General features: G+C 51.2%; 1 protein-coding gene across 1 annotated transcript in view; it reads right to left on the bottom strand.

Moving 5' to 3' along the window:
• Nucleotides 1–761: 761 nt before the first annotated feature.
• The window catches only part of SRCAP (Snf2 related CREBBP activator protein), an 85,028-nt gene continuing 71,246 nt past the window's right edge, over nt 762–14,543 (bottom strand). Inside the window, exons 22-32 of the mRNA XM_056553174.1 lie at nt 12,921–13,091; nt 9,903–12,841; nt 9,610–9,824; nt 9,332–9,534; nt 7,839–8,008; nt 7,565–7,761; nt 7,363–7,477; nt 4,662–4,787; nt 4,173–4,334; nt 4,014–4,097; nt 762–3,926 (exon numbers count right to left, since the gene is read on the bottom strand). Of these exons, the coding sequence (XP_056409149.1) occupies nt 1,347–3,926; nt 4,014–4,097; nt 4,173–4,334; nt 4,662–4,787; nt 7,363–7,477; nt 7,565–7,761; nt 7,839–8,008; nt 9,332–9,534; nt 9,610–9,824; nt 9,903–12,841; nt 12,921–13,091 (6,962 nt within the window). The 3' untranslated portion in view covers nt 762–1,346. The remainder of the gene's footprint in view (nt 3,927–4,013; nt 4,098–4,172; nt 4,335–4,661; nt 4,788–7,362; nt 7,478–7,564; nt 7,762–7,838; nt 8,009–9,331; nt 9,535–9,609; nt 9,825–9,902; nt 12,842–12,920; nt 13,092–14,543) is intronic.

The following is a 14,543-nucleotide window of genomic DNA, read 5'->3' as shown; positions in this document are numbered from 1 at the left end:
ACACATTTTAGAAGTGGTCAGAAACTTGTAAATAACTCGTGAAAGAATAAAGTTACGTTAAAACCAAACATCATTGTTTTTCTTGTGACATTCCCAATAAGTTTGATGTGTCACATGACCCTCTACCTATTGAAAAAACAAAATTTGGATTCAAAATGGCCAACTTCAAAATGGCCGCCATGGATACGAGATGTGCAGCACCTGCAACACCCATCTTGAAACGTTTCCCCCCTCACATATACTAATGCGCAACAAACAGGAAGTTAAGATCACCAATCATTCCCATTAATGTGTATCCATATAAATGGCCCACCCTGTACATTGTGACATCACTGCCCTTATCACCCAATCACACGTCAGTGGTCTAAGTTCAGTTCAGATCTATTTTGTACAGAATTCAGACAATAAAACACTGCCAGATTAAAGATGCCCGGATCCGGCGTAACCTATAGTGTGATCGATAACTGACAGGAATGTCACGTAACATCAAGACCGAGATGCCAAATAATACAATGGGCAAAGGGAACCTCTCATGAAGTAACCGCTGCACCTCCTGACGCTACAAGCAATGCATGACCTATGACCCTGAAGCAGTGAAGGTCCTCCTGAGGGGGTTTCAGCTAATGCTGCTTCATCTCTACCACACCTGATGTCTACGACATGATCCCTGACACCTTGTAGTCACCTAAGCCTCCGGGAGCCATGATGGATGACTTGACACCATTGCTGCCTGTCCACCATGCCCAACACCAGATGAGTAAAGAAGGCAGCAAGGAGATGAGGGAGAGGTAGGCGACACTATCAACTTTATTCCAACGATACAAGAGACAAAAATATAGAATTTCATGTGCATCGCAAGTTCTAGGAATCAAACCAGACTGCTAAAACAAGGTAAAATCATACAGGTCCTGACAGATTCCCTTTAGCAGGATCCGGACCTGCGTTCCGATCCGGCCAGTGCTCACTTGACAGACGGGCCTCAGAACACACAACGCACTTTACTCAACACTTTATTTTCATGAAAGAAATACAGGAACTTCTGTAGAAACAAGTCCAGAGGCTGTGAGTGCCCATGACATGCCCAGCCCTCAGGGACACCTAATACTACAGGGCCTGACAATCCACACCACCAGTGAGAACGTAGTAGTGCCCAAAGTCCCGTCTGTCCCATCCTCTTGCATAGATTGTGATCCTCATAACCGGGGCTGCAGATACACAGCCAACACTCAGCAAGTCCCAAAACAAAATGGGGGTCAACCTGGGGCCCTCTTTCTTATTCTCCAAGTTATTTGTCAAGGAGGCTTCTCGCCAAAGAAAACACAATGGCCACATCCACGCCCAGCAACTCACGTTTTGGCCTTCCTGCCTCTGTGGCTATTGGGAGAATTGAGGAGAGGGGAGCGTGATGAGCGAGTGTTGCTGGCAGGGTTGGCAGTAAGGGAGCTGCGCAGAATGCGCTCTGTGGGGGGACAAGGGCGCTTCCGGCCTTCGCTGGAGCTGCCGTGTGGGGATGATGACGATGGGCTGGGAGAACTCACACTAGGTGGCTTTCGTTTTTTTGTGGGAAGGTTTTGTTGGACAGGGGCAGCACGGGGAGAACGTCCACGGGATTTTTTGGAAGATAAAGTAGAGCTGGGTAAGATTGCCGGAGGTGTGGGACTTGTGGTCTGTAGTCTAGTCCTGGCACTACGGGTAAGAGGGGTCCTTACAGTCACCTCCTCATCTGAGGAGTCATCAGTGTCAGCTAGGGAGGAGCTCTGCTCCCTGGTGTCATGGGGCTCAGCCTTAAGTGGTTTGCATTTCCTTTGTAGAGAAGTCCGTGTGATTTGGGGACTGGGGGATCGTTCTGGAGAACTGTCTATCCTGTCATTCTGCAACGTGGGACTGGAGTCTACTTTGGGCACAGGACGAGGCTTGGGTGGGCGGCCACGTTTACGCTTTGGTGGGGACATGGGCTCCTCTACACCGCTGCTGCTTGTAGCTTCGGCGGACACCACCGGAATGTTGGAAGATACACTGGGAATGATGGAGTCAGCAGAGGGGCCAGGCTGCGGTAAAGACGATTCACTGTATGCACCAAAGACTTTTGCCACTTTTCTTTCCTGCACAGGAGTCTCAGGTGTACGGTCTCTGTGAGACAAAGGTAATGCAACATCTATAGGCTCTTGACATTTCTTGTTGGACGATGGTGAAGCAAATGAGGGCTCTTCACAGACTTTAGTGGAGGCTTGTGAAGCAACACTGAGAGGTGCTTCAAGTGTTTTGGGTGACATAGGGGTGGCAACAATGGGAGACACTTCACGCCTTTTAGGAGGTCGTCCTCTCTTTCTTTTCTCAATAGGGGATCCACTTTCACTGTCAGAGTTAATTTTGAAGGAACAAGGTGGACTAGCAGGTGTCTGAACTACCACAGCAGGAGGAGCCAAGTCCATTGGGGCTCCTTGAGCTACAGCGCCTGGGTCATGAGAGATGTGGAGAGAGGCATCCACAGGGGGCACATCTATAGGGACACTGGTTGGTGAGATGTCTGCTCTTGTTTTGGGGGGCCTTCCTCTCTTTCGCTTTGGTGGGGGGCTCCCTGTTTCTGAAGTCTCTTCTGATAAGTATTCATGGGGAGGGCTCGGAGGGCCAGGCCTATCGGGACTCTGACAGTCATTCTCGGTGACAGTATGTTGGCCCCTTCCTCTGTAGTGACGGCGGGGAGTGGGAAGCCGGTCTTGTACCACAGTAACAAGTCGCCCTGGCAGCCGTCTCAGCACCTTTGCAGTGGGTGAGGCCTCTGTAGCCCCAGCAAGTGTAATCTCCGAATCTGCAAAGACTTTTCTGCGAGGTGTGCGGGGTGGTGTAGGTTCTTCTGGCACAGCGCTCACCGGGCTGCTGTGAGGTGTGCGGGGTGGTGTAGGTTCTTCTGGCACAGCGCTCACCGGGCTGCTGTGAGGTGTGCGGGGTGGTGTAGGTTCTTCTGGCACAGCGCTCACCGGGCTGCTGTGAGGTGTGCGGGGTGGTGTAGGTTCTTCTGGCACAGCGCTCACCGGGCTGCCAGGGACTACATCCATGGGGCTGCCTGGCACAGCGCTTACGGGGCTGCCTGGCACAGCGCTTACGGGGCTGCCTGGCACAGCGCTTACGGGGCTGCCTGGCACAGCGCTTACGGGGCTGCCTGGCACAGCGCTTACGGGGCTGCCTGGCACAGCGCTTACGGGGCTGCCTGGCACAGCGCTTACGGGGCTGCCTGGCACAGCGCTTACGGGGCTGCCTGGCACAGCGCTTACGGGGCTGCCTGGCACAGCGCTTACGGGGCTGCCTGGCACAGCGCTTACGGGGCTGCCTGGCACAGCGCTTACGGGGCTGCCTGGCACAGCGCTTACGGGGCTGCCTGGTACCGCATCCTCTGGGCTGCCTGGTACCGCATCCTCTGGGCTGCCTGAAAAAGTACCAACAGGACTGCCTGGAACAGACTCTGATTCAGCAACATTTCGGGATGCAGTGACCTCTGCATCTTCTGTCTTAAGTTCGACTTCATGAACACTGTCGTCCTCAGATGGGCCACTAGGAGGCAATGTAGTGGAGAGTGGGTCCACTGTAGGAGCCTGGCTGGCCATGGTGTCTGTGCTTGGACTGGCAGCATCTGGTTTTGGAGTGGTCGGATTGCTGGTGGTGGAGGATAAACTTACATCCTGCTCTTCCTGGGATGGGGGTGCGGTGTCTGGAATGGTTAGGTTCTCTGTGTGGTCCAAATTTTCAGCCAGTTTGCTTCCTCTCAGCCTTTCACTCATGCGGACACCAACACGTTCCGAGGGTCTGCTGGGCACTGGAGTTTTCACTTTACGGCTTCTCCTGGATTCTTCATCCCATTTATCTTCAGTCATCAGTCCTACATCATCCTTGGCAAGGAAAAGGTCTTTACGGGCAGCTTCTACCTGCTCCTGAGGTGAGAAAGGAAAGAGCCCATTAGAATGGTGGAGAGATCTGGATGTTTTCCCTGTGAGTTGACTATGGGTAAGGTCACTTACCTCTGCCTGCTTCAGCTCCTCCTTACTGACTTCTTCTAATGACGCTTCTAGAAAGTACATGGCATACCTCTCGATGGGCGTCAGCTGAGGGGAACATTCAAGTGTTAATGCACCTATGTCATTAAGTCCTCACTGTCATTCGGTCATTCCAAGCCTTACCTGTTCCACCAAAGCAGAAATCTCCTGCTCTGCACGGCTTTGCTCCTCTTCTTCTGGATCCAAAGGAACATTTTCATTAAATTCTGCCAGGTCTGCCACCTGCTCTGCTCGAACCAAAGAGGCAGCCAGGGTGTCCTCCTCATCCTCCGCACCACACAGCGCCTGCAAGAGGCATGGGTACAAATGACATTGAACGACCGCTCTCACAGCCAGCCAGGTTTACACTGAAGAAGGGTCGTCACTTCATGTGTATGTGGTGCCAGGAAGATAAATAACAATAGAATCAGAAGAAATCTCAGCACTGTTTTGTTTGAATGCGATGTGCTATTACAGTTGATAAAGGTAAATGGCGAAATGCGTCCTGTAAATCGATTGTGCGATATGGTATGGTGTAAATAGACACCAACTTTACAATCAAGAAACTGAGTGCCAAGATTCCTTCTGGTTCTATAGTTTTATACAGGGGCTGTCTGTCATGGCTGAACCCACCTGCTCCAGTATGTGGGCTTGGCGAGATGCCCCCACGTCTTCAGTACTGGGGTCTGGAGATACATTGCGGACTTCAGCTTCTTTGCGAGGTGCATCCTCCATGTCAAACAACTCCCTGATCGTTTGCTGAAAATAAATGAAGTTGTCATGACCATCCGAGGTGCAGAAGTACCGGACGCTTCCTATTCCTCCCTATGTCACTGCACACAGGCCAGATACACATGTACATATAATAAAAACCTATAGCTTATGCCTCTAGGACCTCACCAATGGGGCATAATGGTGTGGACAAAGATAGATGTAACAGCGTTTATTCAAAAATTGCTTTTAATTCAGATATAAAATATAATATATATATATAAATAAAATAGTAGCAAAATATCACATTACACTGGCATTGATCTAATGAAAATCTCACTGGGCCCTAGTGAGGTATCAAAAAATGTGTGAATTAATATTTAAATAAGTCCATGAATCTGCAGATAAAAAAATATTAAAAATAAAAATACCAATATAAAAATAAGTCCGTAAGAAACGTGTGGATATTGTAACATAAAGTCAATGAAGAAATTAATAAAAAAGTTGATACGGATAAATGATACGGAGTATCTCTCACCACTGCTTCTGGCTTGGTCTGTTGTAGTGGATGGATCGCAGCCTCATAATCCTCATGTGCCCCAATGAGTGGAAGGGGGGCACAGATTGATGTATATACACATTTCTACTGAGGAAGGGGTCGGAGGTCTTTGTTTCCCAGTACCCCGAAACGCGTTTAGAAATCTGGCACTATTCACAGTTATCATCAGCGTCCATCTGCAAATACCTCGGCAACAGAGGAGTTAAACCTGTTCTACTCCGCCCTGCCTGGCTGTAACCTTACCATCCATTGCATCTCATAGCCTCATCTTCTGCCTCCCCAGACCTTCCACTGCTCGCGGAATACCATCACCAGCAGACCCGTTGTCGCACCCGAGCCGACTGACACTCCTGCCAGAGTGTCTGTGCTAAGCCGGTAAGCGAACGAGGTCCCGAGCGCTGCAACTGCCGCTTGCTCCCCTGCCATCGGAGCCCACGATACGCAACATCTGCGCCCCCCTGCCAACGGGGCTTCTAAGGGAGATCTATCAATCTGTGCCCCCCTTCCACTCATTGGGGCACATGAGGATTATGAGGCTGCGATCCATCCACTACAACAGACCAAGCCAGAAGCAGTGGTGAGAGATACTCCGTATCATTCATTCATCAACTTTTTTATTAATTTCTTCATTGACTTTATGTTACAATATCCACACGTTTCTTACGGACTTATTTTTATATTGGTATTTTTATTTTTATATTTTTTTATCTGCAGATTCATGGACTTATTTAAATATTAATTCACACATTTTTTGATACCTCACTAGGGCCCAGTGAGATTTTCATTAGATCAATGCCAGTGTAATGTGATATTTTGCTACTATTTTATTTATATATTATATTTTATATCTGAATTAAAAGCAATTTTTGAATAAACGCTGTTACATCTATCTTTGTCCACACCATTATGCCCCATTGGTGAGGTCCTAGAGGCATAAGCTATATGTTTCTATTAATTTACAATATTGTTGCCGGTGGGGTCCGGCTTTAGCTTTAACTGCCTCGGTCCTTCTGTTGTGAGCTGCACCTTATTTTTTAGTTTTTTAACAAATGTACATATGTCTGCTCATTCAAGAGTCAGGAAACGAGAAAAACTGATCCTATATTCAATGGGATAAAACTGACCGGAAAAGCTTCCAGGATCTTCTCATGTATAGAAAGAGGAGACAGAGGGAGATGAGAGAGACGTTATATACATAGAGGGGAGGTACCTGTCAGTCAGCTATTAGGCCACAGTGTTTCTCTATATTTATGCTGCACCAGACCACTCCCCCATCCTTAGCTATGTAGGGTGAGGTAGGATGTTCCGGATGCCGGTTGGCCCTCTCTAGGAAGGCCTTCCTGCATTAATAGGTAGGGGGTCCTTTTTGTCAGTAGGGTCAGAATACAGGACAAATAGTGGTGGGCCCCTTATCTATATCAAGCTGCAACTGACCACATTACCTTTTCTTTGTTCTATATTATGTTCATTTTACTTTATTAATAATAAAAGCTATGTTTTAAGACCTCTGTGTTTAACCCTATTTTACTGATACTGTGCAAGCTACACTAGGATCCATCAAATACTCACCTATAACTTATACATAAAGGGGAACACCACGGGAAAGGAGGAGAGGAGATTTATATAGAGGACATAGTTATATCAGTTTTATATGAACAGTTCTAACTAGGGCTGCACGATAAAAAAAATGGTGAAATCCCCCCATTTCATATCCAATTGCCCCCATTTCACATCTACCTACCCATTTTATGCCCACCGCCTATTTCACATCTCCCCACCCCCCTTGTCACATTCTCCTACCCTTTGTCACACCCCGCCACACTCTCCTCCCCCCGTCACACCCTCGGGAGCCAGCCCGAGCAGATAATGGCACGTATCACTATCGATTTGATTGCTTTTGCGATATAACATGCAGCCCTAGTTCTACCAGATTAGGAATGGAGAGTGAACTGATGTAACCAATGTCATCAGTTCAAATACAGACCCAGATGTGAATCCGGCTTAAGAGGAGGAAGCCATGGCTGCAACACATTAGACCAGGAGAGCCGGGAGCCCCGCCGTTACCTGTTTGAAGTACGCTGTAGTGAAGTTCCCGCCCTCGATGGCCATGTCTCCCAACATCCGCTTCTGCTGGGCTTTCTTCAGAATGTTTTCTTCCACTGTTCTCTCACTGACAAGTCTGTAAGACACAAGTGATGTACAAGCGGCTGCATACACAGTAAGACTTGGGGGGGGGGGGGGGGGGTGAGAAGCCTGCAGCACCCACCTGTATATGTGCACGTCTCGCGTCTGCCCAATGCGGTGGCAGCGGTCCTGAGCCTGCGCATCCATTGTGGGATTCCAGTCACTGTCATAGAAGATAACCGTGTCAGCCCCGGTCAGGTTCACCCCCACTCCTCCACTGCGTGTAGACAGAATGAAGCAGAAGATGCGCTTGTCCATGTTAAACCGTTCCATCAGGACCTGGAGAAGAGCGAGAAGAGGCTTCACCCTGTGGCCTCATAACACCACCTCCCAGCCCCTGACCACCTCCATGTTACCTGTCTCTGCTCCACACGGGTAGATCCGTCAAGGCGCAGATAGATGTGTCCGTGATAATTCAGGAACTGCTCCAAGATATCTAACATTCGTGTCATCTGAGTGAAAAGGAGAACGCGATGGCCGCCAGATTTCAGCTGACGCAGCAGACGGTCCAGGGTCTGGAGTTTTCCTAAAAAGAGATTAATAGAAGGAGAACTGCCCCTTATGACCGCGGAGTGTGAGAACATAGCACAGAACAGAGAGAAATATGGCTGCAGCGGGGGGGATGTCAGCTGTCACATAATCCCGGGGGTCTCCTTCCCTGTACGCACAATCCCGGGGGTCACCTTCCCTGTACGCACAATCCCGGGGGTCACCTTCCCTGTACGCACAATCCCGGGGGTCACCTTCCCTGTACGCATAATCCCGTGGGTCTCCTTCCCTGTACGCACAATCCCAGGGGGTCTCCTTCCCTGTACACACAATCCCGGGGGTCTCCTTCCCTGTACACACAATCCCGGGGGTCACCTTCCCTGTACACACAATCCCGGGGGTCTCCTTCCCTGTACACACAATCCCGGGGGTCACCTTCCCTGTACACACAATCCCGGGGGTCACCTTCCCTGTACACACAATCCCGGGGGTCTCCTTCCCTGTACACACAATCCCGGGGGTCTCCTTCCCTGTACACACAATCCCGGGGGTCTCCTTCCCTGTACACACAATCCCGGGGGTCTCCTTCCCTGTACGCATAATCCCGTGGGTCTCCTTCCCTGTACGCACAATCCCGGGGGGTCTCCTTCCCTGTACGCACAATCCCGGGGGTCTCCTTCCCTGTACACACAATCCCGGGGGTCTCCTTCCCTGTACACACAATCCCGGGGGTCTCCTTCCCTGTACACACAATCCCGGGGGTCACCTTCCCTGTACACACAATCCCGGGGGTCACCTTCCCTGTACACACAATCCCGGGGGTCTCCTTCCCTGTACACACAATCCCGGGGGTCTCCTTCCCTGTACACACAATCCCGGGGGTCTCCTTCCCTGTACACACAATCCCGGGGGTCTCCTTCCCTGTACGCATAATCCCGTGGGTCTCCTTCCCTGTACGCACAATCCCGGGGGGTCTCCTTCCCTGTACGCACAATCCCGGGGGTCTCCTTCCCTGTACACACAATCCCGGGGGTCTCCTTCCCTGTACACACAATCCCGGGGGTCTCCTTCCCTGTACACACAATCCCGGGGGTCTCCTTCCCTGTACACACAATCCCGGGGGTCTCCTTCCCTGTACACATAATCCCGGGGGTCTCCTTCCCTGTACACACAATCCCGGGGGTCTCCTTCCCTGTACACATAATCCCGGGGGTCTCCTTACCTGTACACACAATCCCGGGGGTCTCCTTCCCTGTACACACAATCCCGGGGGTCACCTTCCCTGTACACACAATCCCAGGGGGTCTCCTTCCCTGTACGCACAATCCCGGGGGTCTCCTTCCCAGGGATGCACACTTACCACAGTCATACTGTATAAGGCGAAGATCAGGGAACTGGGTCCTCATGTTGGAGATGATGCGATGGAGGCAGCGGGTGTGCGGGGTCAGCTCCTGGGATAGCTTATCTTTGAAGACCGATTCTTCCAGGACCAAGGAGGGTGGAGGGTGAGAGGTGTGAAGGGTTATCTGTGGGGCCTCCACAGGAGGCATAGCAAATATAAACCTATGGAGAAAAGTTTATGTAGATCATGGCCCGACTATTGCAAAGCTTTCCCACAATGCACCTTACTCCGCTCACCTCTCAATGACGGGAGCCAGCTGCTCCAAGCGCTCGGCTGCAGTAAACATGCAAGTACGTAAAGCGTGGCTCTGCTGGATAGCAGGCTGCAGGGTGCAGAACCGCAGCACCTCGGTGCCATAGATGGGGGCCAGGCTGCTTCTCCTCTCATTCAGATGATAGATCCGATCCAGCCGCTCCAGCTTCTGTTTCCTACGTCGTTCCTCTAGCGGCTCCTGCCCAGAGATGGTTCTCCGTCAGTACAAGCACCATGATGGCACCGCACCCTTACAACACATTGAGGATTCACTTACCAAGTAGAAAGGAGAGCGGGGAAGAGGCGGAAGCTGCCGGCGTGGCCTTACACACGTGGATGCAGCATTGTGCGGTGGTCGGGACTCGTCTCCTTCTCTTATGCTGTCAGACTCTGCGATGGAGCCCAGGGTAACTGTTGGGGGGTCAGCCACCGACAGGGACAAAGATGGCTCTTGTGCACAGGCTGGGGGGAGGCTATTGACAGGACTGGGAAGTGTGGGGGGCTTGGTGTCTGTAGTGACCGATGTGGGGGAGGGGGACACACTAGCATCTGCTGAGGGGTGGGGCACCAATGGAAAAGCCTTAGGTGAACTACTGGGAAGCAGGCCAGCAGCTGAGGACTGGGGGGGCAGCACTGGGGCAGTGACCAGAGGAATGTGAGAATGAGCAGAAACTCCTAAAGAAGGGGACGAAGCTGACAATGTCAGGGGGGCAGAAATGGAGATGACCAGGGGATGGGGGGCCGAAGGAGGGGGCAGCAGGGATGGGGGGGCAGCCGGAGGAGTGCAGGGAGGAATGGATGACGACAGGTCAGAGGTTGGAACCAGTAACAGAGAGGACGGATCAAAGGAAGATGGCGGCAAGGAGGACACAGGAGAGGGGGTGGAGGCTGGCAACAGGGGCAAAGGAATGGGAGTGGAAGCTGGCATGGGGGGCATGGGGGCTGGAGCAGATGCTGGCAATGATGGGGACTGTGTGGACACCGGCAAGGAGGGTTGTGGAGCGGGAATCCTGAGAGATAAACAAGGTAGATGAGACTGGGTTAAGCCAGGCATTACATCAGTGGCCTCCAGAGGAGGAACCAAGCCCACCTGGGTATCAGCTGGTACAGAGGGCACGGAGCTTATCTTCGTCACCACAGCAGGAATAGAGGTGGATGATGCTACTGAACTGAGAGAACCAGAGGTGGTGAACGTGAGTGAGGTGACAGGGGCAGAATGCCTCAACGATGCCAACGCTATAGGGGCAGGGATCAGTATGGAATGTGAGGAGACCGGGTCACAGGGGGAGCCAGCAGAGGCCAACAAAGGAAGAGACGATGCTTGAGAAACTGAGAGCATGCGTGAGGCGGACGCAGCGCTAACTATAGGGATGGGCACCTTGGCAGATGCCAAGAGAGGACCTGTGCCAGGGGTAGACAACAGAGGCACGGGAGAGGAGACGACAGAGGGCAACTTAAGAGCTGTATTAAGGACCAGAGACGGCAATGAATCAGACGCAGAGGCTTCTAGAAGAGGTACAGAGGCGGAATCTGAGGACAGGATGAGGGGCTGGCTACCGGGACCCTCCAGTATAGAAGCTGTGGCTGCCAAAAGGGTACCAGGAGTGGGGGCAGACAGGACAGAGAGGGGGGCAGATGATGGGGCAGACAGCACAGAGAGGGGGGCGGGCGATGGGGCAGACAGCACAGGGAGGGGGGCGGGCGATGGGGCAGACAGCACAGGGAGGGGGGCGGGCGATGGGGCAGACAGCACAGGGAGGGGGGCAGACAGCACAGGGAGGGGGGCGGGCGATGGGGCAGACAACACAGGGAGGGGGGCGGGCGATGGGGCAGACAGCACAGGGAGGGGGGCAGACAGCACAGGGAGGGGGGCGGGCGATGGGGCAGACAGCACAGGGAGGGGGGCGGGCGATGGGGCAGACAGCACAGGGAGGGGGGCGGGCGATGGGGCAGACAGCACAGGGAGGGGGGCGGGCGATGGGGCAGACAGCACAGGGAGGGGGGCAGGCGATGGGGCAGACAGCACAGGGAGGGGGGCAGGCGATGGGGCAGACAGCACAGGGAGGGGGGCAGGCGATGGGGCAGACAGCACAGGGAGGGGGGCAGGCGATGGGGCAGACAGCACAGGGAGGGGGGCAGGCGATGGGGCAGACCGCACAGGGAGGGGGGCAGGCGATAGGGCAGACCGCACAGGGAGGGGGGCAGATGATGGGGCAGACCGCACAGGGAGGGGGGCAGATGATGGGGCAGACAGCATAGAGAGGGGGGCAGATGATGGGGCAGACCGCACAGGCAGGGGGGCAAGTGATGAGGCAGCAGTCGGGGCAGATATTAGAGGGAGGGGGGAGGCGGTGGACAGACTACAATGCCCGGACACCGGTGACACAAGCGGTCGGGGTTGCTGGGATGGAGTCTCCACAACAGACAGAGGAGAAGACAATGAAGTTTGGGAGGTGGTGGACACGGGTAGAGGAGCTGTAAATGACACCGGTGCTGCCAGTAATGGTAATGAGGCAGACAATGAGGCAGACACCGAGGCTGCTGGGAAGGCGCTGGCATTGGGATGTGTGTACAGGACCTGGCTGGGACCACTGTTACTTGAGGAAAGAGGGGACAGAGTCAGCAGAGACACCGGACTGGTCAGAAAACGTGGGATAGGATAAGAGCTGGACACTGTGCTGGGAGCAGAATTAGCTAGGAGGGTAGGCACTAAACTCAGGTTGTATGTGGGGGTGGCAGGGGCCATTTTGGGGATATTGGAAGTGGGAGATGGTGGGTTTGGGATAAGGTTAACATACAGGGGACTGTCTGCAGCTGCGGTGGGGGCTGTGAAAGCCGGAGACACCTGGATGGCGGTATCATTCCCATTCTGGACAGACGGTGCGTCCAAGGCACCGCTGCCGACACCATCTGGATTTAGCACTGACTTTATGGGGGAAGGGTCCGGGAATGACAAATGTGCGGGGACAGAAGCGCAGTTGGGAAGAGCAGGACTCTGTGTAAATCTAGGAGGAGGAGAGTGGTGGTTGGTGAGCTGCATGGCTGCCGAGGTGGTGAGAAGCCGTAAGGCCACACCGGACACAGGGGGGCCCGGAGACTCCTCTACACCAGGCTGAGCAGAGTTGGGGGAAGGCAGCCGTGCAGTCAGCGTTGGGTTGGACATCATCAGCAGAGAGCTGTTAGTCAGAGTCAGGGTGGAGGTGGACACAACCGGAGCTGCAGAAAGATACAAACCCTGGTCAGATGTCAGTCACATGTGGAGAGGACCAGGATGGTCTGTACGGCCTGTACCTACCCACTCGCTGCTCTGCAGCCCCTTCTCTGACAGCGGACTGCTCTGCAGAAGGACCCTGAACAACTCTGAGAAGAGGGCGCACAGCAGGGGCCAAAGGGTGGCGCTGAGAAGATGCTGGGATCTCTCTGGTGGACTGTCTTACCACGATCTTCACCACACCAGCGGATGGTGCTAGAAAAGACAAATATATACAGCAGGGAGGGAAGGATATAGAATATATATATATACACAGCAGGGAGGGAAGGATATAGAATATATATATACAGCAGGGAGGGAAGGATATAGAATATATATATACAGCAGGGAGGGAAGGATATAGAATATATATATACAGCAGGGAGGGAAGGATATAGAATATATATATATACAGCAGGGAGGGAAGGATATAGAATATATATACAGCAGGGAGGGAAGGATATAGAATATATATATACAGCAGGGAGGGAAGGATATAGAATATATATATACAGCAGGGAGGGAAGGATATAGAATATATATATACAGCAGGGAGGGAAGGATATAGAAGATATATACAGCAGGGAGGGAAGGATATAGAATATATATATATATACACAGCAGGGAGGGAAGGATATAGAATATATATATACAGCAGGGAGGGAAGGATATAGAATATATATATATACACAGCAGGGAGGGAAGGATATAGAATATATATATATACAGCAGGGAGGGAAGGATATAGAATATATATATATACAGCAGGGAGGGAAGGATATAGAATATATATATATACAGCAGGGAGGGAAGGATATAGAATATATATATACAGCAGGGAGGGAAGGATATAGAATATATATATACAGCAGGGAGGGAAGGATATAGAATATATATATACAGCAGGGAGGGAAGGATATAGAATATATATATATATACAGCAGGGAGGGAAGGATATAGAATATATATACAGCAGGGAGGGAAGGATATAGAATATATATACAGCAGGGAGGGAAGGATATAGAATATATATATACAGCAGGGAGGGAAGGATATAGAATATATATATACAGCAGGGAGGGAAGGATATAGAATATATATATATACAGCAGGGAGGGAAGGATATAGAATATATATATATATATATACAGCAGGGAGGGAAGGATATAGAATATATATATACACAGCAGGGAGGGAAGGATATAGAATATATATATACACAGCAGGGAGGGAAGGATATAGAATATATATATACAGCAGGGAGGGAAGGATATAGAATATATATATACACAGCAGGGAGGGAAGGATATAGAATATATATATACAGCAGGGAGGGAAGGATATAGAATATATATATACACAGCAGGGAGGGAAGGATATAGAATATATATATATACAGCAGGGAGGGAAGGATATAGAATATATATATACAGCAGGGAGGGAAGGATATAGAATATATATATACAGCAGGGAGGGAAGGATATAGAATATATATATACAGCAGGGAGGGAAGGATATAGAATATATATATACAGCAGGGAGGGAAGGATATAGAATATATATATACAGCAGGGAGGGAAGGATATAGAATATATATATACAGCAGGGAGGGAAGGATATAGAATATATATATACAGCAGGGAGGGAAGGATATAGAATATATATATA

This window comes from Hyla sarda, unplaced genomic scaffold, assembly GCF_029499605.1.
Source record: "Hyla sarda isolate aHylSar1 unplaced genomic scaffold, aHylSar1.hap1 scaffold_253, whole genome shotgun sequence".
Taxonomy (NCBI): domain Eukaryota; kingdom Metazoa; phylum Chordata; class Amphibia; order Anura; family Hylidae; genus Hyla; species Hyla sarda.
The sequence above is the reverse complement of the archived record's forward strand: the minus strand, read 5'-3'. Positions and strand labels throughout refer to the sequence as shown.